Here is a 22,476-nt window from a genome sequence, read left to right as displayed (position 1 = left end):
TCGCATCCAGAGCCAAGGTCGAACCGCGGGAACCTGGTCTGGAGCGCTCCACCTCTGGGTGGTAAAACGTTGCAAAGGTTGCATGAATAAGTAAACCTGTGATCAAAGGTTTCTCTTGCCTCACTCTGACCATATCTTGACCAACAGCAAAGCTTTTGTTTCCAAAAGACGTAATGTGACTCTATGGGAACAGACTTATGTCCTCACTAATAATAATAAGAATAATGATAAGTTGTGCATAACAGGAAGGTTATGTTTTTTTGCCTTGACCCAGCCCACATTGGATGGAGGTGTGGCAGGTGAACACATCCTGTTTGAGTTGTTTTCTTTGCCGTTTTCCCCACTTGCTGATTCTTTTTCTCTGGGAATGAGAACAGCCTCTCCACCCACCACTGCTGCAGACAAAACACCCACCCTCCAAAGCCGACGGCACTCCCCAGGACAGCCTGCCCTGGCAAACTGCAAAAAACAGCTCAGCAACAGCTCGAGGGACACATTCAGGAGTCCGACCTCTAAATTCTGTAGATCACAATCTGATCAAATATCTGCTCCAGTACCACCACAGGACAGCCCCAGAGGCGGAGCGCTCATGCCTCGACAGGTCAGAGCTGCTGTGGTGACAGAATATCAGACAGAGGCAGCGTGAAAGGGCCCGAATCTGAGAGAGGATTCGCACATGCTGAGATCCCGGTGTGCACACAGAAGCAATAAAAGCACCTCTAATGGGCTTCAGTCCGGGTTGTCAGAGGAAACAAGGCCTCCTCTCTGAGCTTACAGGTAAGTCTGCATGATGCATGCTGTATGAAGCTTCAGCCTCTGCTAGCTTAGCTTAACAGCAAGGCTGGAGGCAGGGAGAATGAGTGAGTCAGCGCCTCTAAAACTCACTAATTAACACGTTATGTCTTCTTGTCTTACGCAGCGAGCTGTTTCATGGCTCTGAGCAGCTGCCAGACAAATGAAGGAGAAACACCAGGAAACTACGGAGCCAGGCCAAGAAATAATGCTGTAGCATTACTGTGGTCTAACCACTGACACTGCTACATTATGTTCAGCCTTTTGCTTTGTTAGGCCACACATGAGTGACGTTATGGTGTGAGACAACAAAGAGCGAACTCACAAATGCTCGTGAACAGGTGAACACGCAGAGTTTCACAAGGTTTGAGTCACATTTCATTTATTAGGTTCAGCTCGTCCGGGAGCTAAAACCATGAGGATCTGCCTAAATTAGATCTCCTTTAGTTTTACATCTAGTGATTTATTTCCATGTACTTCAAGTGAATGACTTGTGCCTCAGAAGAGTCAGAAGTTGGTACACGTGTCTACCCCACATCAAAGACCACACAGAGAACCGACGATTAATGAATGACTTAATTTTCTAGTGAAAAATGAAGCCGTGGCTAATCAGACCAGGTGGTATTTCATGGTGGATCAAAATCTGACGGTCCATTTCTGCGTTTACAATTCCATAAATTTGTGTGTTTTTCTATCCAGGTGTGCTTTCACTGCACTGGCCCAGTGTTTGGGATCATTTTCATCCAAAGAAATAACGCCGCTCGGATGTTTTCCAGATGCTGGATCAAAATCTGCTGGTACTTTTCAAACCATGACAGAGCCTCCACTGTGTTTAACAGATAGCTGTAGATTCTCTTTGACAAACTCCATCACTTTCGTTTTCAGCCCAGTTCTTGTGTAACGTGTCATAACTCAGCCTTCTCACACTTACTCCCTTCGCTTCCACTGAGACTGTTCTGTTGAGGTTTCTGTGAACAGTAGAAGTTTTAATTGAAGGTCCTGATGCATCTCTCAGTTCTTGTGTCAGGTCTTTGCTGGATTGTTTTCCTGTTTCTTAACAACATGCCTTTCAGATCTGAGTATCCTTCATCAGATAGCATTAAGGCACACCAGGGCTTGCAAATTCGCTAGCCCGACGTCCCAGGGCTAGCGATATCTCCAGTCGGGCGACCAAAATCTATCTCAGCCCCGCCCGTCGGGCTATATAATTTTGCGAGCCCTGCAGACGCAGGGATAGGAGCCAAGGGTAAAGCGTACCCTGGTGGCCAGTCAGGGTATGACTCGCTGCTGGTTGCCAGCAGAGGTCACCATTCGACATGCCCTTCAGCATCATGGTTTGGTGTGTTGTAGGTTGTAGAGACAAAAAAATCCAGTTTTAGGTTTTAAAAAGATCTTTAGACATGAAAATCAGCTGGTTTAGGTTTTAGAAAAAGATCCAGGTTTTCTTTTTTTTTTCCATGGTGAGGCCTCCCCACTGCATCTATGCACACACTAACTAAACTGACTTTTTGTAACTACTTCACATTACGCCAGGAGATTTCTGTTGTGCGTGTGAGCTGCTTGTAAGTTTTACTGACTTCAGTTGCACCTGCTAATTTTTGAATGAGGAGACAGCATTTACCCGTCCGAAGGAAAGGTCTACTTTAGCTTTCAGCACCGATTAGATTCAAGAACCCAGGCACATGACACAAAAATAAGCACGTAAAAGCAGAAACCAGCATTTGTTTCAGTGTTGCAGGAACCAGGAAGACAAACAGAGCCAGGATACAACCAGAAGGTGGACTGCAGATGAAGCGGAGGACAGGAGGAAGAAGAGGAAAAGACCTCAGTGTGACAGTCTGAGGAGAGTGCACGGTGGGGTGATGGTGAGAGACTAATGAGGGAGGGAACAAGCGAAGACGGCTGGTTTTTAATTATGGTGCTCACTTTAATATAAACTCACTGTCCAAACAGGGGAGGAGTAAAACGGAGGCTGTTGTTCCTTTGAGTTTTCAGATAATAGAGTACGTGTTCAGTTCCATCTCCATGTTTCTATTGTTGGAATAAAATATGAGAGCAGCTTTGCATGACTCATAGTTCAAAATAATCTGTTTCTTATAAGCTGCCTCGGTGCTGCCATTCAGCCGTTTCCACTTCCAGTTAAGCTCATTGTGCAGAAACTGGCTGCAGTTCAGCTGGACGTGCTCGAGAGGTAGCCCTCAGTCAATGAGCTGAACAGGAAAAAATATTAATTTCGCTGCTTTGAGACAAAAAACACCATGTTGTTTTGATTTTTGCAAACACAGCATTGATAATGGATCCAAGGTGAAATAAAGGGACATCTGTGTGCTTTAGTTTTTTTCACAGTGAAGAAGATTCGATCATATAACACAAGGATGTGTTTTAGTCCTCGAGGATGCAACGGCCCAACGATAAATCATCATGTTTCCAAACTCCAGCAGACGATATGAACGTAACTAAATCCAAGCAGAAGCTTCACGTGTGTAGAAGAAGCAGCTGACTGAGGCTGCTCGCTTTACACCTTAAATCAAAAATGGAGGACGCTATAAGGCGCCTCTGGTATTCCAATTTAAACCCGTAAAAGTGTTTAAAATGAAATTATAATTGTTGTCTTCAGAAAACTGCAAAGAATTCCCAGAAGAAAAACCAACACTTCTGTGTAAATTTACACTTTTGCTCTAAAGCTTCATATTGGACTAACTCGAGAGCGCCCCCTATGGAGCAGGAAGATCACAGACTGGGAAACTAGTCTGAAACAAGCTAGTCATAGTCAAAAATGTGTCCACTTTCAGTTGCCATGGTGATATGGTGACCATATGGTGTTTCCTGTGCCTGAGATGACCATATTGGCCCCTTCTCATGAAAAACTCAAACTGTGTGTTGAGAGCAGTCTGCAGGGCGAGCTGCAGCGTCACAGGGCGAGCATACACCGACCTCACTATTACAAACTTTGGTCATGTCTACCATGAACAGCCACCACTGAAATGTGACGTATATTTTCTTCTGGTGATGCATCGTGGGAGCATTAAGGCAAAGAACTAAAAGGATTAAAAGTAGCTGCACCACATCCTCAACTTCTGCCACAGACCCTTTGATCCAACACGAAATGCTCCATGTGCAAACCTAAGTCTTGGGAGATTGTGACTACGTGTGAGTGAAGTGTTTGTGCCTCCCTTTAAAGCCGTCCTAGACAAATTCTGTTTACACATCAAGAGCCACCATTTCAAATCTGCACACTTTCCACTGAAAATCGTGAGGACTTGCACACTGCGAGATAAGAAGCCGGACAAACGGGGGTTTGAACATGAGGTCAGAGCAGAAATGTTATTCATGAGTCGTCGCTTTGCCAGCTAAATGGGTGACAAAACCCACAGCCAGAGGAACTCCTTGTGTTGGTCCGCTGTCAGCTCTGCAAACACATCCGAGCAGCTCTGCTGAGCTCATTTCACTTTTTAAAAACATTCGTTTATTGTGAAGGTTTGCAGGGTTTTACTTTGTAGTAGTGATGTGACGTTCTGTATCGAGGCTTCGAAGCGTGTGTCGAGTAATGGAGGGGGCGTTTCCGCGAAGCGCGTATCGAGGCTTGCTTCATTTATGGGAGGAGCTGAAAATGATGACGTCCGAAGCCTCGCTGCCCGGCTGTACCACTTTGCCGCGAGCTATGACAGCGATATAAACCCCTCAGACTTCATTCAAAATGTGGGTGTTTGATGGAGAGTTGCGGTTAGTGAGAGTTAGAGACAGTTTGGAGAGAGGTTGGAGGTTTAGGAGAGTGAGGAGAGAAAGTCAGGAGAGAATGGAGCCAGCTAAGAAGAGGAGGATGTCCTCCCCTGTGTGGGAACATTTTGATCTTATTCCTCCCAACAAGGTATGTAAATTTCCACAGAAGATGTATTTTCATAATACTGATGGTGCAATAAAACCTATGTGAAGCTGTCTGTACTTTTGTACAAGGTGAAGTGTTTGCTATGTGCCAGGGAGCTGGGATATAACAACAACACCTCATCCATGCTTAGGCACTACAGAGCTTTGCATGAGAATAAGGGGAACACCGATTGTGGAGCAAGACCAGGTGAGCCATCAAATGCAATGATAATATAGCATGCAGTAATGTTACTAAATGATATAACAATATTATACAATGCAATAAGTTATGTGTGTGATATTTATATTTGTGCTTTGTCTTTATTGTCTTTCCTCAGGAGAACAATCTCAAATAGATGAAGACCTGGTTACCATGGTGATTGAGGACTCCCAGCCATTTAGCATTGTGGAGGACAAAGGATTCAAAAGATTTGTTAAATCATTAAATCCTAGCTATGTTCTCCCCACTAAAAAGGTCATAAAAGCAGCGAAAATTTAGTTTTTACAGAATAAAATGTGAACAGGCAGGACTGAGGCTCAAAGCCTCAGTGTGTAGCTGTCCATACCTCAACGTTACAAAAGCACAACTACTGTCCACACCCCAACCACACCTCACCTCACAGTATATGATCATTTCCATTTCAAGCATTTCCAAATAATCATTTCCCATACTGCCAGTATAAATATACACAGTATACTGCCATCACTACAATATACATGTTTTACACACTCCTTTTGTTGTTGACATTTACAGGCTGTGTGCAAAATGCCACACTCTTCAAATTCATGCCAGCTATTATTTTTACGTCCAGTAGGTGTCCTGCTAGAGCAAATGAAGCTTCATGAAGCTTCGCGTTGGGGTGAACCAATTGGATGAAAAGCTTCAGTGCTTCATGAGGCTTCATCTGCCCATCACTACTTTGTAGAGCCATTTTCTGAAGTTAAAGATCTGGTTGGTTTTTGCCAAAACAAAAACCTGTCATGTGTCGCTGTGTGCAGGCGGGAGTAGTGGACCCAAAGTGCAGGCTCACGGCAGGCAAAAGTGTACTTCAAACTCTGCTTTTATTGCTGGATGGCAAAACGTAACAAAAGTCCAAATAAACGTACATAAGCAAGCAGGCAGAACACACAGCATACATGAGGGTAAATCGTGACACAGAGAAACACAGGGCTTAAATACACAGAGGGAGCAATCAGGGAATGGGTAACAGGAGGGAAACACAGCTGGGGCAAATCAGGCCTAACGAAACTGGGGAAGCAAAACCAGACACATTAACATAAGACATGGACCTTCAAAATAAAACAGGAAACATAACACAGACTGAACTTACAGACTCACAGGCAGGCACTGCAACAGAGGGAACAGAGACGTGGGACCAGGGCAGACACATACACTGACTGGACACGGGGTTATAGCAGACAGGGGAGACAGCAACTAAGGATTACACAGAGACATAAACCATAAGACAGAACTCTAACAAAGAAACCAAAGACTAGAAATGATAAATAATATAATAAACTCAAAAACCCTGGGTCAATGACCCAGGCATCGTAACAAAACCAAACAGATCTTCAACTTCAGCTACAGCAGAGTCCTGACATCTGAGACCATGTTGACAATGTCTCATATTTTCTTGTTAATGTAGAAATAATCAGAAAGTTCAAGGATCCAGTGAAATTAGAAACAAAAATGAGGTCTTCAAAGGTGAAACAATTTAGGTTCGGCTCAGGTTCTCAGTCGTTAATCAAACTGGATCAGATTTGTAGCATCGACCTCCTTTGTGTAAAGACTTGGTTCTTTCCTTTGACGCAGCATTCAGTCACATGCAGGTGGAGTCCCTGTTCCTCTGTTGGAAACACCGACAGTGTAAAAGGTGGACGTAGTTCCCATGATGTCACCCATTGACCCAAACTGTGGAATCTTGAGCTGAGTCTTCCCCCAACATATTCCACAATCATCTCAAAGTTTTCCATGGATTATCTTGGATGAAAGAAATTTCATGCACTGACTTGTTGCAGAGGTCCCATCCTGTTACAGCACCACACTTAAAATCAGTGAGTGCTTCACAAAACTTTGTACAGGTAGACTGCATGACTCGGTGCCTACACACCTGTGGCAGTGGGACTCAATGAAACTCCTGAATTCAAAGATCAAGAAGGGTGGCCCACTACTTTAGTCCATGCAGTGTATGTATATCCTTTATAGCTGAGGTTTGTGGTTAGAAATAAAGCTGTGCTTCCAGCTTCCTGCAGAATCAGAGGCAAGTAAAAGGGGAGCTTTCTAAGCACTGGACTGATACCTCAAAGATTTGACTGACTGCCATGGACTTCCCTCCACCGTCACCTGACCTCAACCTCTCTGAACAATTATGGAGTAACATGAAAGCTGAAAAATCCCAAACTTTTTAAACATTATGAGGCAATGTTCAAATCAAGTGCACAATATGCACAAACAACAATGTTTTGGTGCTAAAACAAAATCTCAGCAGAGCGATTTGGAGGTTCCTGCTCGCAGCTTCTGCCTCCGCCTTCGATCTTCTGGTCACAGCCGAGTGTGTCTCGCCTCCTCGGAGGCCATGGGAGCCCGCACCTCTCCGGTGAGCTCAGCAGCTTACCCTCCGCCTGCTGGATCTTGTTTCCCTTCATCAGCCTACACCTCATATTCTTTTATTCTCAGTGAATAATACGGGCGTGTTATTCTGAAGCCCTGTCGGCTGTTATCCTCCGTGTAGATTACAGCTGAGGTGTGATATTAAGGAATTTCTCTTCTCCGTCAGACACACAGAGCAAAGGATGGTGGATGTTTAAGGGTGTACATGTAGGCCAGTTGGTGTCTTCTCATTTATTAATTAAGGTAACTTTTTTTATGTCCTTGCAGGTTATAATTTAGCTTAAAAAAAACTACTCTTCTCTTGTAGCAGCCTGTGGAGCGACCTCTGTGTGAAGGATTCCGGCTGAACTTTAATTGATGCCGCCCTCCTGAATGCTCAGCCAACCCAAGGTCAAACCCCCAACCCTGATGTTGCCTCAAAGCACTTTGATAGTGACAATGGCAGATACAGATACTTGCTGATTAGTGCTCGGTAACATCCAAAGCTGGAGCTCAGACGTCTGCAACCATCTGTTAGTAAGTAAAAGCGATTTATAGAGGTGGAGCTGAAAAAGCGAGCTAATACAAGGCCAAGTCTTAGTTTTCAGACGAGTTCGCAGAATCACAAGAACACCTGTGACTGTTGATTTCAAGATCAGCTTGAAGAGCCGGGGTGGAGCAGATTGAGAGCATGCGTGGGTTTATGTGCAGTTCAGATACTACAGTTAGCTAAGGAGAAGGCTAGCATACAGCTAGCAGCTTTAGCCACCTGTGTAGCAAACCTCCTGTCAGTCAAAGAGGCCACGCCCCCTAAAAAGGCAAACTTTAAGCCAGGGGTGGGGGAGCTCCAGGCCTCGAGGGCCGGTGTCCTGCAGGTTCAGATGTGTCCTTGATCCAACACAGCTGATTTAAATGGCTAAATGACCTCCTCAACATGTCTTGAAGTTCTCCAGAGGCTGGTAATGAACTAATCATTTGATTCAGGTGTGCTGACTCAGGGTGAGATCTAAAACCTGCAGGACACCGGCCCTCGAGGCCTGGAGTTCCCCACCCCTGATTTAAGCCTTAATGCATTTTAAACAGGTTGTCTCATCACTGCAGGAGTAACAGTGGCTTCTTCGGAGCTCCTTTCTTTTTTAACATTAATCTTTCTTTAGAAAATCAAAAACGAGACACTTGCTGGCTTCAGGCTGCAGTTAAGACCCCCCCCCCCCCACACACACACACACACACACACACACACACACACACACACACACACTACAGCACCACACTTGTTAAATTCCAATGACTCACCACATCAGCAGCTCACACGCAGGCAAACAACCCCCCGTGTTTCATAGCAGTTCTTCCCCCAACAGGTCCAGAAAATGAATTGGATATGATAATCCGGCGTGTGCACCATGACTGCGAGTCTCACGGCGCGCTGCAGGCTCAAAACTCATCTGCTCAATAAGAGCCTCCCGGCGGCCTCCCCACACTGAATCACAGCCCCGCTTCCTCCGCTGCTTCAGCTTATTCGTGTGCATCAAAACTTTCACCTTTCTCGCACGCTTTGATTTTTATTGGCTTTTTATGATGATGGCGAGCTGAAAGAAACACTGCATTATTTTGTCGTGCGTGTACTTTCTCGTACATTTATACAGCTCTGGGTGATTGGGTGATTAATTTTGCAGTGTTTTCTTGGTTTGAGCGCTCAAATACTAAAAAAGCAGTTTGTGGTTAAAATATTTGATCATTCTGTTCATTTCTTAATTGTTTGCTCTGTTGTGGATCAAAGGGAATAAAAGACTGCAGTCAGAACTTGAACTGCTTCTTTTGAGTGACGAATGAAGAAACTCGTCACTCCCCAGAAAAAGCATCTCAGCGCATTTTCAAATGTGCTTTCAGGAGTGACCCAGATAAATATGCTGAATAACCCTCCTCCTCCTCCCCCCACCACACTTACAACCATCAATTATTAATTCATGCAGCTTCATCTGAAGGCCACAGACTCTCGGGTGTACCAGGACATGAACAATAAAAACAAGCTTCTGCAGCCTGGAGAAGGCATTTTAATGTGGAGAGCTTATATTCACGGCGGTTTATGCTACGCAGGAAATGTAAATATGATTCTAGCTGTTGTGTTTTGTAAATATTGATCACGTTACACTCAAAGTGTGAAAGAAGTGGTGAGGTTTTCTGTATTTTATGGGGCACAAAGGCTCCACAACATGAAGGTTTTCATAAAGTTATGTGCATGAAATTCACCAGAAGGCCTCCTGGAGCCAGACCCCGGACCAAACAGGAAGTCAGACATTTTGGATTCATTTTTGCTGTTTCACAAAAACTTCCTGGAGATTTAAATGTGTTGTTCCATTTAAACTGAACCTTGGTGATGAAGAGCGTGTCCTGATGCTTCGCCATGGCACAACTACTCGACTCAAAGGTGCACAAGCTTCTCAGAGCCTGGAGACAAGAAACCAGGATTATTTAATAGAAACATCTGTGGATGCACGTCTGCCCTGGGATCTCCTCCCTGAAACACCTCACCTCCAAATCAGCTGCTTTATTCCGTGGAGGAGCAGCGGCTCCACTCTGAGCTCCTTCCTCACCTGGAGTTGTAGCTCCACCCTTTTCTGGTGACTCGGAGGTTGCAATTCTCCACCTAGACGCTTCGCACTCGGCGGCAAACCGCCTCAGTGGATAATTAGCGATTTAGTGAAGGTTTTGGTGTGATGTTGGCACTGAATCATCTCTGTGTTCGGATTTATTTTGGGTGTAGGGCTTGTTTTGAAGAAACAAAGGTGACCTTTGATTCCACTTCCTGCAGACCGTGGCTCGGGTGTCATTTTTCAGCGAGGACGGCTGCTGAAAATCACTGTCCATTACTGTGAAAGCGCTGTAGCACTAAAAAGCAATCTTCAAACATTATCCCAATTTGCAGAATAAAGTTCAATTTAAAGCCACTAAGAGTCTTATCAAGGTGTTATTTTTGTGCCACTCTTATTTAAAAGCAGAGCTTTAGGCCCTTTGGACTGGATTATCACTGGGGGAGGTGGTGGTAGGTGCGGAGAAGGGGAGGGAGGTGAGCTTGCTGAAAAACAGCAGGTAACTTTATCCAATTATTACTGCAGAGGGGCTGATTAAAATCTCCGACAAGGGCGGGCAATATTAAAATGGGAATATTCGCATACTTACCTGCGTCTGGCGGCAGTAAACGCAGTCTGGGTTAAAAAAGCATCACATCTGTGCCCCATAAAACTTCCTGCTACCTCGGCCTCGTCTGTGAGGAAAAGATGAGGCGCCCCACTCATTACACGTGCTTTATCTGACTACTTTCACTGTGCTTATGAATGTGGATCATATGCACAGAGCTGCACCTTACAGAAGCGAGCTTCTGATGTCATCTGTTTGGTGGACAGATTCGACTAATAGAGCGTTGTAGCTGCGCAGTGCAGGACGAGCGGCTGTCAGGCTGCTTGGTATCTTATTTTTGAGTCGAACAGACTCACACAAGTCTGCACACACACACGGACGGCAGATTTAAGCGGACATACATGCACACTCACACGCTCACACCGACAGATGATCCCATGGGGAGAGATTTATTTGTGGCTTTGCAGTCCAGAGGCCCGCCCACCGAGGGTTGGCTTGGCGATATATATCACGCTGTGACCTCATATCCTGTTTGTGTGGTTTGTGTCTCAGCAGGAATCTGGGGAGGACACAAAGTGAGTCTGGAAGTTACTTTGACCGAGTCCTTGACAAAAAAAAAATCAAGCCTGCGTGAGCGCGCCTGGCGCCGGGCCTCGCTCTAATTTCATTAAGCTGAAGGTTAAAAAGGGCTTGAAAAATGAGATAAAGCACATACGTGTAATCACTTTGGTTCACAGAGATGTTCACAACATCTGGACTGTCGGCAACTACGAAAAACTTTATATATTGCGATTTTTAAGACACCTGGACAGAGACGTCGACACATTGGGCACACGGTGACGCGGTCCGACTGTAATTTGTGCGAGCTGCTGTTGTACATGTGAGTGATTCATATATGGAGGCAGCAAAAATAGGTTAATAGGGTACACTGTCACCCCCTGCTTGTAAACTGAAATCTAAACCGGGTGCTATTAATTAAGGTGCTGTCATAGCAGACAGCTATGGCTGCCACCTGCGCCACTTCTTATGTAAAGGCAGCCCCCGCCGCCCCGGCACACGGGAGCAGCAGCATCAACAAGGGCAGAGAGGACGGTCGACAATCTCATATATGCGCGGTTTCATTAGCCGCCTGGGTCGGGGTGGCCATGGTAACAAGCGAGCCAAAGAATACAATGTGGAGCCACGGCGCTGCAGTATAACCCCTGCTCATATTATTGAACAGGATCATTATTTTTAATGGAGCTGATGCATCTTTGGCTTGTTTTCCTTCCTTTTGTGAGTGTTGTGTTCCAGGTCCCACGGATGATAAAAGCATCTGGATGCATCGAGTCCGGCTCGCTCATTTGTCCTGAAGAAAATCTGATTTCCCTGATCTACCTGCACTCAGTCCCAAGGATGCAAACCAGCACAGGCGAAAGAAAGTCATTATATTACATCTGCTGTAATTTTTTTTAAATTGCTGGCATGGCTTTGTTTTGACAGGCTCAGTCCTGCAGCAAAGACAGGGTCAGATATGTCATGGTCCAAGGGCTTGAACGCTTTCAGTTTCATTTCCTTCCTGTTTGTTGTTGTCGTCGTGTCACTTCTCGTGATATTCTTGTGTTTTGGTTATTTAGCCTGCCCAGTGTTTGCCTGGCTGTGATCCTCTGTGTCGTGTTCAGCACCGGCCTCCTTATCTTTCTCTCTTTTTGTGTTTTTTCTATTTAATGTAACAGTTCACAGGAGAACAGAGTGAAGGTCCAAAATCCAAATCTCTAATCCAAAAGCAGGTGATGGTCACGCACAGCGATGCAGCTCAGCACCAAGAACACAGCACAGAGAGTTTTACTCAAAGAAACACAAAAAACATGAAAGCAGGTGATAATAACTTGAATGAACAAGGCAATCAGGCAAGTGGAAGGTGAACTGCAGACTAATTGCTAATTGAACATGAGGTGTGGCAGCAGAAAGGCTGGAACAATGCTCTTCATTGGCTGATCATCAGTAAGTGTGAACACATCTGTAACAGTGGAATATTTGGCAGTTTGCAGGTGTGGATTACAAAGTTATGTGCTACTTTACTAAATTCACTAATTACGTTCCAGTTAAAGCCATGTTGTTACTTGCATTACAAAAGTTCTGCAGTGATCTGCAGGAAATAAAGACAAAAATGATCAATCAGTTCATGTATCAGAGGATAAACATGGTGGAGCAGTTTACGGCTGCTGTGATGAGAAAGTGAAAACTGTGTCCTGCTAACACAACGTCCGGTCTTTGAAAACATCTGCACAGACAACATGCTAACACAAAGTTTTTCATTGTTTCTACAAACGAGCTCTGGATACAGACATGTCAGCTGTGGACACGCACAGCGAACACGTTATTGATCAGTACGATACATTTTTGTAAGATTGCGTATTTACAGCAATAAAAGATTCAACTTTCAAGTTTCTCCCAATCAAAAAAATTCTTTCCCATTTTGTTTCGTTCAAAATCAATCTGGGAAAGTTAATTTCAAAAGGTGGGAAGCTGAGTGGGATATTATTAGCATAAATATGAGAACTGTTTCAGTTTATATTTGGATAGAAATTGAATGATACACTGCCAAATGTTAGGTATTACCACCAACTGGGAGTGGGAGTAGTTTAAATGAGAATGGATAAAAAATAAAGAGAGCCACACAAACAGAGCCTGTAAGAAGTTTTAAATGCCACATTCTGCAATTAAAATACATGAAAATGAGAACTCACCATACGGGGCCGCAGGGGACCCAGTTGGCTTGGCTGTAAAGAGGTTGAATGGAAATCAGACGGGCTGCTGGCTGGAGCCTGGCATCAACTGGGAACACTCCAGCTGTGAGCTGGGGACCAGGAGGTGCTGGGTTTCACATTCAAAGTGCCAGGCAACATTATTCAAGAGCCTCTGAGCAGCACGCTGACCTGCTCCAGGGGGGGCTCTGTAGCCTCTGCTGTGTGTTTGAGGCGCTCGCGTACAGATACAGAGAGAGGTTTCCTGTTCAGGCACTGAGTGAAATAAAACATATATGGAGGGAGCCTCTAGTTTCCAGACAGCACTCTCAGTAATATTTAAACAGGACAACAACGGTGTGAGAGGATGAGACTGTAATGGTTATCTCAAACAAGTGCGAGAGGGGCTTTTATCAAGTGTTGAAACAAGCCGCTTCGAGCTGCAACCTGACAGCATCAAAGAGCGGAGAGAGCACTTTTAGTCTAAACCATTAACACGCTCAACACTTTCCTCACTATCCTCAGAGACTCTCTTTCAACCTATCAGAAAGCCGTTAAAGAGGCCAAGTCCTCCTACATATCAAACCTGGTTAGCAGTAGTGTCCATAAACCTCAGACTCTGTTTCGTGTTTTAAATTCCATTGTAAATCCTTACACATCCACCAGCCTCACACCTTCTGCCACCCTCTGTAATGACTTTCTAAAGTTCTTTGTAAACAAGATTTCCTCCCTGCAGTCTGTCATTCCATCTTCACCTTCCAATCCCTGTGTTTTGTCTTTGTGCCATTCTGCCTTTAATCAGTTCGAACCAATCTCTCTCTCTCAGCTGCATGAAATATCAGAATCAGAATCAGAATACTTTATTGATCCCTGGGGGAATAGTCTGCAAGGTTAAGACTACCAACTGTTCCACCGATGCTATCCCCTCTCGGCTTCTGAAGCAGGTTCTGGACTCAGTCGGACCTTTCCTTCTGGTCCTGATCAATGCCTGCCTCAGTTCTGGTTGTTTTCCAACACCCTTCAAGCACGCTGTTGTTCAACCTCTCCTTAAAAAGCCTAATCTAGATCCATCCCTACTCTCTAACTATAGGCCCATTTCCAACCTCCCTTTTCTGTCTAAAGTACTGGAACGAGCCGCCCTCACGCAGCTCCAGCTATTTCTTGACAACAACAATCTCTATGAGAAGTTCCAGTCTGGTTTTAGAGCTCGGCATAGCACAGAAACCGCCCTTCTGAGAGTTTTTAATGATTTGCTTTTAACTGTTGACTCTGGCTGTGCTGCTGTCTTAGTAACCCTGGACCTGACAGCAGCCTTCGACACTGTTGATCACAACATACTGCTATCCCGCCTTCAACATTGTGTCGGTTTAAAGGGCACTGTCTTAAAGTTTTTCCAGTCCTATTTGAATAATAGGAGTTTTTCTGTTCACCTTGGTGAACTGTCATCTCCCAGAGCTCCTTTAACCTGTGGCGTACCTCAGGGGTCCATACTAGGCCCCCTGTTGTTTATTCTGTACTTGCTCCCTCTGGGCGATGTGCTCCGTAAACATAATGTGTCCTTCCACATCTTTGCCGATGATATTCAGATCTACCTCCCTCTGAGGTTGAACTGCAATGTTTCTTTGCAGCCGCTACTCTCCTGCTTGTCTGACATTAAGACTTGGATGACTCTTAACTTCTTACACCTTAATGAAAGCAAAACTGAAGTCATTGTGTTTGGGCTTCCTAAAGATCCCAACTTCTCTCTTGACTTTTTGGGACCCCTAACCTCCGATTGCACTTCTTCCATTAAGAGTCTTGGTGTTATTTTTGACAATGCTTTTAAACTTGATAAACAAATTAGCTCTGTAGTTAAGGGATCTTTTTATCATTTGCGGATTTTAGCCAAAGTCAAGTCTTACCTTTGCAGGAACGATCTAGAAAGAGTGGTCCATGCTTTTATTACTTCACGGCTAGACTACTGCAATTCCCTCTATGCTGGCCTAGATCGTTCCTGTCTACATCGCCTTCAACTGGTGCAGAACGCTGCCGCTCGCCTGTTGACCGGTTCAAAAAAAAGAGACCACATCACTCCGGTTCTCTGCTCTCTCCACTGGCTCCCAGTTGCCTTTAGGATTGATTTTAAAATCTTATTGCTGGCTTTTAAGGTTTTAAATGGCACTGCACCTTCTTACCTGTCAGAACTCCTTAGTACTTATCGCCCCAGGAGATCTTTGAGGTCAGCCGACCTGATGCTTTTAGATGTTCCCAGGTATAAATTAAAGACAAAGGGAGAGAGGGCGTTTGCTGTGGCTGCACCCAGACTGTGGAACAGTTTACCTCCTCACGTCAGACTCTCCAAAAGCCTAGAAACTTTTAAAACCGCTCTTAAAACTCACCTCTTTTCATTGGCTTTTAGAAAGGTTTAATTTATTTGTTTTATATATTTTTATTTTATTTTTATCAGCGAGGTGTTATTACGAAATTGTGTTCTATTGTATTTTTATCTGTATTTACTGTACAGCACTTTGGTCAGCCTTGGTTGTTTTTAAATGTGCTCTATAAATAAACTTGACTTGACTTGACTTGACACTTTCTGTTTCTCTGAACGAACGTGTTCAGCACTTCAAATCAATGCTACCCGTTTGCCCTCTCACGATAGGTCCAGGGATCAGACGCACGCCACGCACACACTGGACGCTATGAAGACACTCGTGGCATCTTGACTAGATTCTACTGACTCATTTGTAACGGGGTTTCCATTCACAACAAATCAGTTTTTACGCAGGCTGCTGGAGCATCAGCTCAATTAGCAGAGGTTATTTGGAAGAACCGAACATGGTTTATTATTTATACTGCCATGATGGAACTGCAGCATTGATAGAAATGAGGACAGGAACGCCCACAATATGAAGATGAAGACTGAGGCTCTTGACGGCGTTACTTTTTTCAGTAACGACTAATCTAACTAATTACTATTTCTATCGTTACAACGCCGTTACAGTTACTAACAAGAACATGCGGTCTCGTTACTATTATTCAACAAACAGATGGTTGAAGCTGTGTTCAGCTTACTGCATATCAGTTGCACAAAGTAACTGTAAGTAATCTGGACGCTACAGCTTTAAGCAGCTTATTCCTCAATAGTTTCGTCACGTTTGCTGTCTGAGGACAGCGCAGCGAGCACTCTCTGCTTATGAGCAAAAAAAACAAACAAAAAAAACACCCTTTCAATCAAAAAATGATATGGCAACATGACATTTGGTTGTTTAGGAAGAGGGGGAAGTTTAGGAGTGACGGTGAAAGAGAGAGCGGAAAAAAGAGAGAGCGAGTTTTGAGATGTGAGAGATTTGTGACGTTTAGCGTGGAGTGTGTAGTTAATGTGTTGTCTTGTATAGTTAGTGTGTAGTGCTGTGGATAGTTTTGTGTTGTGGCAACTGAGGCGACTGCTGTCTCCGAGTAGAAACAGGAGTGACACACCTGCTGCTGTCAGAGCTGCAGGTATCAGGCTGTGATGTTCTCCTTTATAGTGGACAGAAATATTTGGAGTGGCACAAATAATTTGTGTAACATCTTATTGAAGAACAGCTGATTGTTCTGTAAACAGTTTGAAATGGTTGTTTTAAAAAAGGGTAAAAGGTAAATGGCTGCAAATCACTTTGTTGTTTACAAAACTTGCATAGGATTTTAGATCAATTGTGTTAATACAGTTTGTCAAAATTAAAATCATAACTGTAAATTCAGACACGTGAGGTTGTGCTGAAAAGAATGAGACCAAACAAGACAAAGTAAATAGTTTTTAAAGGTGAAATAGAGGAAACATCGAAGTAGTTAAAAATGGCCGATTATACCCTGGACCCCAGAGGGCTAAATGTTTGTTTTTTTAAAGTAACGCAGTAGTTACTTTTCAAGTAATTCATTACTTTTACAATCTTGTAACTTAGTTACTAACTCAGTTACTTTTTTAAAGAAGTAACTAGTAACTATAATTAATTACTTTTTCAAACACTGGTGCTGGAGATGGTGAGGAGGTGGGTCGCACGAATTAGAGTCTGAAAGGGAGAATGAGGGAGAGCACCGATTTAAACCGCATAGAGTGGATGCTGATTGGCTCACAGCAGTGATGTTGTTGGTATTGAGTTTGACATCGTGGGAAAGTGGAAGTGATGTAATAAATATACTAGCAGCTTCCTTAACACATTTAATCCCACCGGCAACAATTGTTGCCATTTTAACCCAATATTGCTTTAACAAAGTTAAACATGTTGTGTGTAGGGGAGGTCTAAGGAGTAAAATGGGAGAAAATAATAATAATGGATGGCATTTATATAGCGCTTTACAATGCCACTATTCATTCACTCTCACATTCACACACTGGTGGAGGCAGCTACAGGTGTAGCCACAGCTGCCCTGGGGCAGACTGACAGAAGCCAGGCTGCCATATCGCGCCATCGGCCCCTCTGGCCAACACCAGTAGGCGGTAGGTGAAGTGTCTTTCCCAAGGACACAACGACCGAGACAGACAGAGCTGGGGATCGAGCCGGCAACCATCCATTTACAAGATGAGCTTCCCAACCCCCTGAACCACGGTCACCCCCAACAGGGGGATTAAATGGGTTAATGAACTTACACATAAGCTTCATTTGCACATCTTTGTGCACTGAAATCTACTTGGTTCTTATCCAGAAAAATGACCTTTCATGTTAAAAAGCTAGATAGGAGGTGGGTGATGGTCCCGTCTCACCAAAGCCAAGGACTCCCCATGTGCAGCTGGACCTCCACCCGACTCCATCAAAACAGCAGGAGAGCAGAGTGAAGAAAAAACTCCCTCAGGTTGTTTTCTCACTACACCAGTGAATGAAATGTGTTATTTCATTATTTTAATGACTTTGGCTTTGTTCTAGTGAAATCAATAGACACCAGCTGAATGAATGACCGCAGGTTAATTTAATTTAGGACAGTCTGGAGAAAGACAGCTTTAAACACTGTACAGAGGACTGTAGTCTGCAGTAGGTTTATATTGTTATGAAGCAACACAAATGTAAAGCGTTACTGTCCCCGTGATTGATTAACGCTGTAAGACCCAACAAAAAAAGAGCAAAATAATTCTGACTTTTTTGGAACTGAGATGTTTATTAACCCTTATAACAAATTCCATTTTTTTTGCTATCATATTGTGTATGATGTATTTTTATTATATGATTATTATATATTCGTTACATATTTTTTGTATCGCATTTGATACATTGTGCATTTTTTGGCAACTTTTTGTTAACATCAATGTTAATTTTAGACAAAAAGAGTTTTGTCCATAACATTTTGAAATGATGGCAGCATTGATCATGTTGATGAGATCGAGGTCTCAGAAACTGTCATGGTCTACGGTGGGTGGCTGGAGTTTCCATTAGGCTCCTGAACTGACCTGGGATCCGCCCCTGGGCAGGGCCAACTCCAGCTGCTGCACACCTGGAGCCTATTGCAGGCAATCAAGCCAGAGGGATTTAAACCACACATCGATGTTCATTCACTGCCAGTTCGTCATCAACACATGTTGGTAACAGGCCGTGTACGTTAAATTCTTGCTGTGATTTATCCTGTTAAACACGACTCTCTTGTACTACAGATGCTGTACCCACCCTGGCTCACACTCCACCTCCGGACTCAGGATACCTAGTGATCATTCTGGAAATCCCTCTGCGCCTCACCTGCCTGCCCTCCTGCCATCACACTCCATCTGGAGCCCCGGATCTCAGGTCAGCTTTTCCACGCCACTCAGCCTCCCCTGGATCTTCATCATCCCCCTCTCAAACCCTCCAGGTCCCTAACTGCAAGTAAGAATTGCCGCTCTTATACTGGCCACTTCTGAGCTGCCTTCACTACCTGCCTAACTCCTATATCCTCTTCCCTCAGTGTGACTGTTCCCCACTCAGCCCCATTCCGCATCTCAGGCCTCGTTCCCTCGCCCTAGCCACGTTCCCCAGGGCACGCCACACCAAGGCTCCACGTCTCGTCATTTTCTGTCTTTGTCACGTTTTTCCCTTGCACTTAACCGTAATAAACTGTTAAATCATCTACTGTCTCCGCTCTGGGTTTCTGCACCTGAGTCCTATTCGGTACCGGCCATCCCTCGCCGTGACAGAAACTCACATACCAAATATGATACAAAGGGAATTATAGGATTAAGTATCAGACTGATGACTGATGTGAATGAAACATTCATATTCATAAATATATCAAACGCATTCAAATGTATTTGGAGCAGACTCACGCTTGTCACACCGTTCACCCTCTGACATTTCAAACTGTATTAACACCTGATGAATGGTTTTTATATTAGACTGTGAACTACAGTTTAATGCACAAGGGAGGAAACAAGGGAGAAATGCACCAATGCAGCCGAGCGACTGAATGTGTGTGTTTAACAATGAAAGAGAGCGCGTGAAGGCAGGCCTGCAGTCAGTCATGCTGCAGGAGAAACACTGAGGGGAAACACACTGGGGAAATTAAGATGCCGTGTTGATCTTTTGGTCATTCACAGTTAAGTTCAAGCTGCAAGGAACAGATTCTTCATGTTCACATACTGACAAATGAGAAAAAACACTCTGTAAGGTTAATAAAATCTTCAGGTTGCTGTATTTCTGCAGCTCAGATCCACCAATGCTCACAGGTCTTTGAGCAAAAACATCAAGAGCCTTCATTGCTAACCTCTGAATGTTAGAAAAACAAGTATGAATCTGTTTTCCTCAGCGCAGTGGGAGCATGCTTTGGAGTTCCGCGTGGACCCACACACTCTGCTTTATGTATTTGTTTATTTGTCTTATGTGAAATGAACCTGCAGCCTTTTGATCAAGTGAAAATGATCAATGCTGAGTTCTGAGGCTGACATGAAAAGGAATTAACCGAAACGTCCTCAGAAGAATCTGTCGGGAGAAATCCTGACATATATTCATTTCATGTGAAGGGAGAAATGTTTTCCTACAGCCTACAATTATTGACATTTCCTTGAGGAGGTTGAGCCTCTTGTGAGTGGAGACTATATCTGAAAATAAAAAGGTGTCTGAAAAATGTATGGGAACAAAATCGCATCTCAGAATCTTTTTACATCGCTCAAAATCTGACGTACAATATTAAATGCAAGTGCAGTCTGTGCTTGCATGCATCATCATCAGGATCAATGGATCACAGCAGCAGCTGGACTAAACACGATGATAGCCCAACAACCTCATACCTCATCCAGAGCAAGAGAGCATGGTGCTGATGTCTGTCACGCTAGCCTAGTTATGCAAGTTATGTGTGTTTGAACTGTGAAGAAATGTCATGGTTTCATGTGAAAGCAGACTCTTGTAGCATCTGACAGAAAGAGCAGACATCCCCTCCACCCACCCACCAGTGATTCATGGTTGCTCTGTCCTTGGGTCACTGTAGGCACTCATCACTGCTGACCCCACGGGCCGTGCAATTTCTGTGATTCTCTGACTGTGATTACATGGAGGAGAAGAAAAGCCAAACACAGGGCCCAAAAAATGAAGCACGTGATGGCGGTTAGTGATGTAATCAAACCAGACAAGAGGCAGAAAAAAAAACATCCAGTCAAACATGAGAAAATAATGCAGGAACTGGAAGATGGTGCAGAGAGAGACAGTCTATAAATCATCCATCCATCCTCACCTGCACATCCTTATCAGGGTTGTGGGCGGACCGGAACCTATCACCATATTTTTCCCAATCTGGTACGATATAAACACGCATGCTCCGCGGAGGCATGCCAGGCAAAGAATGTTCTGGTTGGGAGGGGGGATTAATGATGCATAATGATCCATGCGTGCGTGTGTGTGGTAGGAAAAAACTCAGTGGATTACGTGCAGACAGCTTAATATCACCTATACTCGATGGTTACGATAAAGCAGTTTAACCATCGTACGTGGAAAACTCGCAATAGAGTGCATTCGATATATCGCCCACCTCTAGCTCTAGGCCATCACAGCTGTCGTAGGGTGAAAGACGGGGTACACAAGTCACCAGTTTGTTGTAGGCTAACACACCAAGACGACAACTCACACTCAAAAAATAAAGTGACTGAGGATATGTAAGTGATAAAACGCGGTACTTCAGGCACATTTGTGAGTCATGTCTGTGCAAATCCATGTAGCATTTAAAGACACTAAATAACTTATGAAAAGGTCAGGGGTGCGTGATGCGTCACGCGTGATGTGAAATAACATGCTAACCTCTATACTGCAGAGATATTTATGCATAAATGCATACAAAGCTCGAGACTGCAGCAGTCAGCCCTCGTTTCCTCGCACCGATATAATGTCTGCTCTGCCTTAAATGTGTGCAGTTTGCCTAAATTTAAAGTGAGCGTTTGAAATGTTGCTTCGCACTGTTTTGGAAGGGCATGATAAATGAGACTCCGGTCTTGGCCAACATCGGCAGTCCAAACAGTGTTGGTGCTGTGTTCCACCAAGTGAAAACAACTCTGGCAGTAACTGTTTATTGCCCTTCAGGGAGTTTTCCACCCACTTGCATCCATCTCCAATTAATTGTCTAGTTTATTTACACCTTGCTGTGCAAGCCAAATGAGAGTTTGCATTGAAGGGAAGAAATGTTTCCCTCCTCTGGCCTCGACATCACTTCCTTTCTCTGCATCTTTACATGTAGCTTTCGCTCTCTTTCACTCCCTTCTGTCTGGTTTCCCCCTCGTCTCTCTCTTCTTATTTGAGTTCGACCGTCGATGCTTCTCTCCCAGCATCCTCAACACTCTGGAACACAGAAATTAAAATAATTGGCGAGATGTCTAAAATGCAAATTGTTTGCGTTTGCTAATTATCCCAACATATGCTGTTTGAAGTGTCACCATTTAATTTTTTTATTATATATTTTCTCGATGGTTTTTCCAGCATTATGTACAGACAGAAAAAAGAGGCTTTCGAGCTGGTGTAGATTATCGCTGAAGAGCAGCTGTAATGGTGTCTCCTAATGGTGCTTCATGCCTGACAGATGATGGACAATACCAAACATCTGTGTTCTGCTTGTAATTAGACAGTTGTGAATTTATTCAGTGTGTGCTGCTCTTGTGTTAAGTGGCTTACAAGCACATACGCAGAGACACGGCGTATACTTTCTGTAGAACAGAACGATAATCAGCTGCCTCTCCACCGAGGTCCTTATCCTGTGATTCAATGGTACTCACCCACTCTCCACTGCAGCAGGTTCAGGTGAGAATCACCTTTCCAGCAACATCTGATCTCCAGAGCAGAATGGCTAATGTTTTCACCAGCAGAAGTTTAACACAGCCGAAGGATCTCCATAAAAGCAGTTTGAGCAGCTTGAATATAAGGAAATTCTCACACATCAGCAGTGTTGTCTTCTGAAACTGATGAATAA

At 44.1% G+C, this 22,476-nt stretch overlaps 1 protein-coding gene across 1 annotated transcript; it reads left to right on the top strand.

The window, feature by feature from the left end:
* Positions 1-4,564: 4,564 nt before the first annotated feature.
* Positions 4,565-5,219, top strand: LOC147331436 (uncharacterized). The gene is made up of 3 exons (XM_086294351.1): positions 4,565-4,660; positions 4,747-4,864; positions 4,995-5,219. The coding sequence occupies exons 1-3, from the start codon at positions 4,589-4,591 to the stop codon at positions 5,153-5,155; spliced, it is 351 nt and encodes a 116-aa protein (XP_086150477.1). The 5' UTR covers positions 4,565-4,588; the 3' UTR covers positions 5,156-5,219.
* Positions 5,220-22,476: the final 17,257 nt, after the last annotated feature.

This window comes from Aulonocara sp. 'chitande type north' Nkhata Bay, linkage group LG5, assembly GCF_057382095.1.
Source record: "Aulonocara sp. 'chitande type north' Nkhata Bay isolate Kocher_YH1m ecotype deep benthic linkage group LG5, A_spYH_male_GT1.1, whole genome shotgun sequence".
In the NCBI taxonomy this organism is placed as follows: domain Eukaryota; kingdom Metazoa; phylum Chordata; class Actinopteri; order Cichliformes; family Cichlidae; genus Aulonocara; species Aulonocara sp. 'chitande type north' Nkhata Bay.
Note: the sequence above shows the minus strand (reverse complement) of the source record. Positions and strands in the feature narration are given on the sequence as shown.

Coding starts and splice junctions, on each gene's coding strand:
- LOC147331436 (XM_086294351.1), top strand. CDS start 4,589: ATGGAGCCAGCTAAGAAGAGGAGGATGTCCTCCCCTGTGTGGGAACAT. Junction 4,661..4,746: donor ATCTTATTCCTCCCAACAAG/GTATGTAAATTT, acceptor CTTTTGTACAAG/GTGAAGTGTTTGCTATGTGC. Junction 4,865..4,994: donor CGATTGTGGAGCAAGACCAG/GTGAGCCATCAA, acceptor GTCTTTCCTCAG/GAGAACAATCTCAAATAGAT.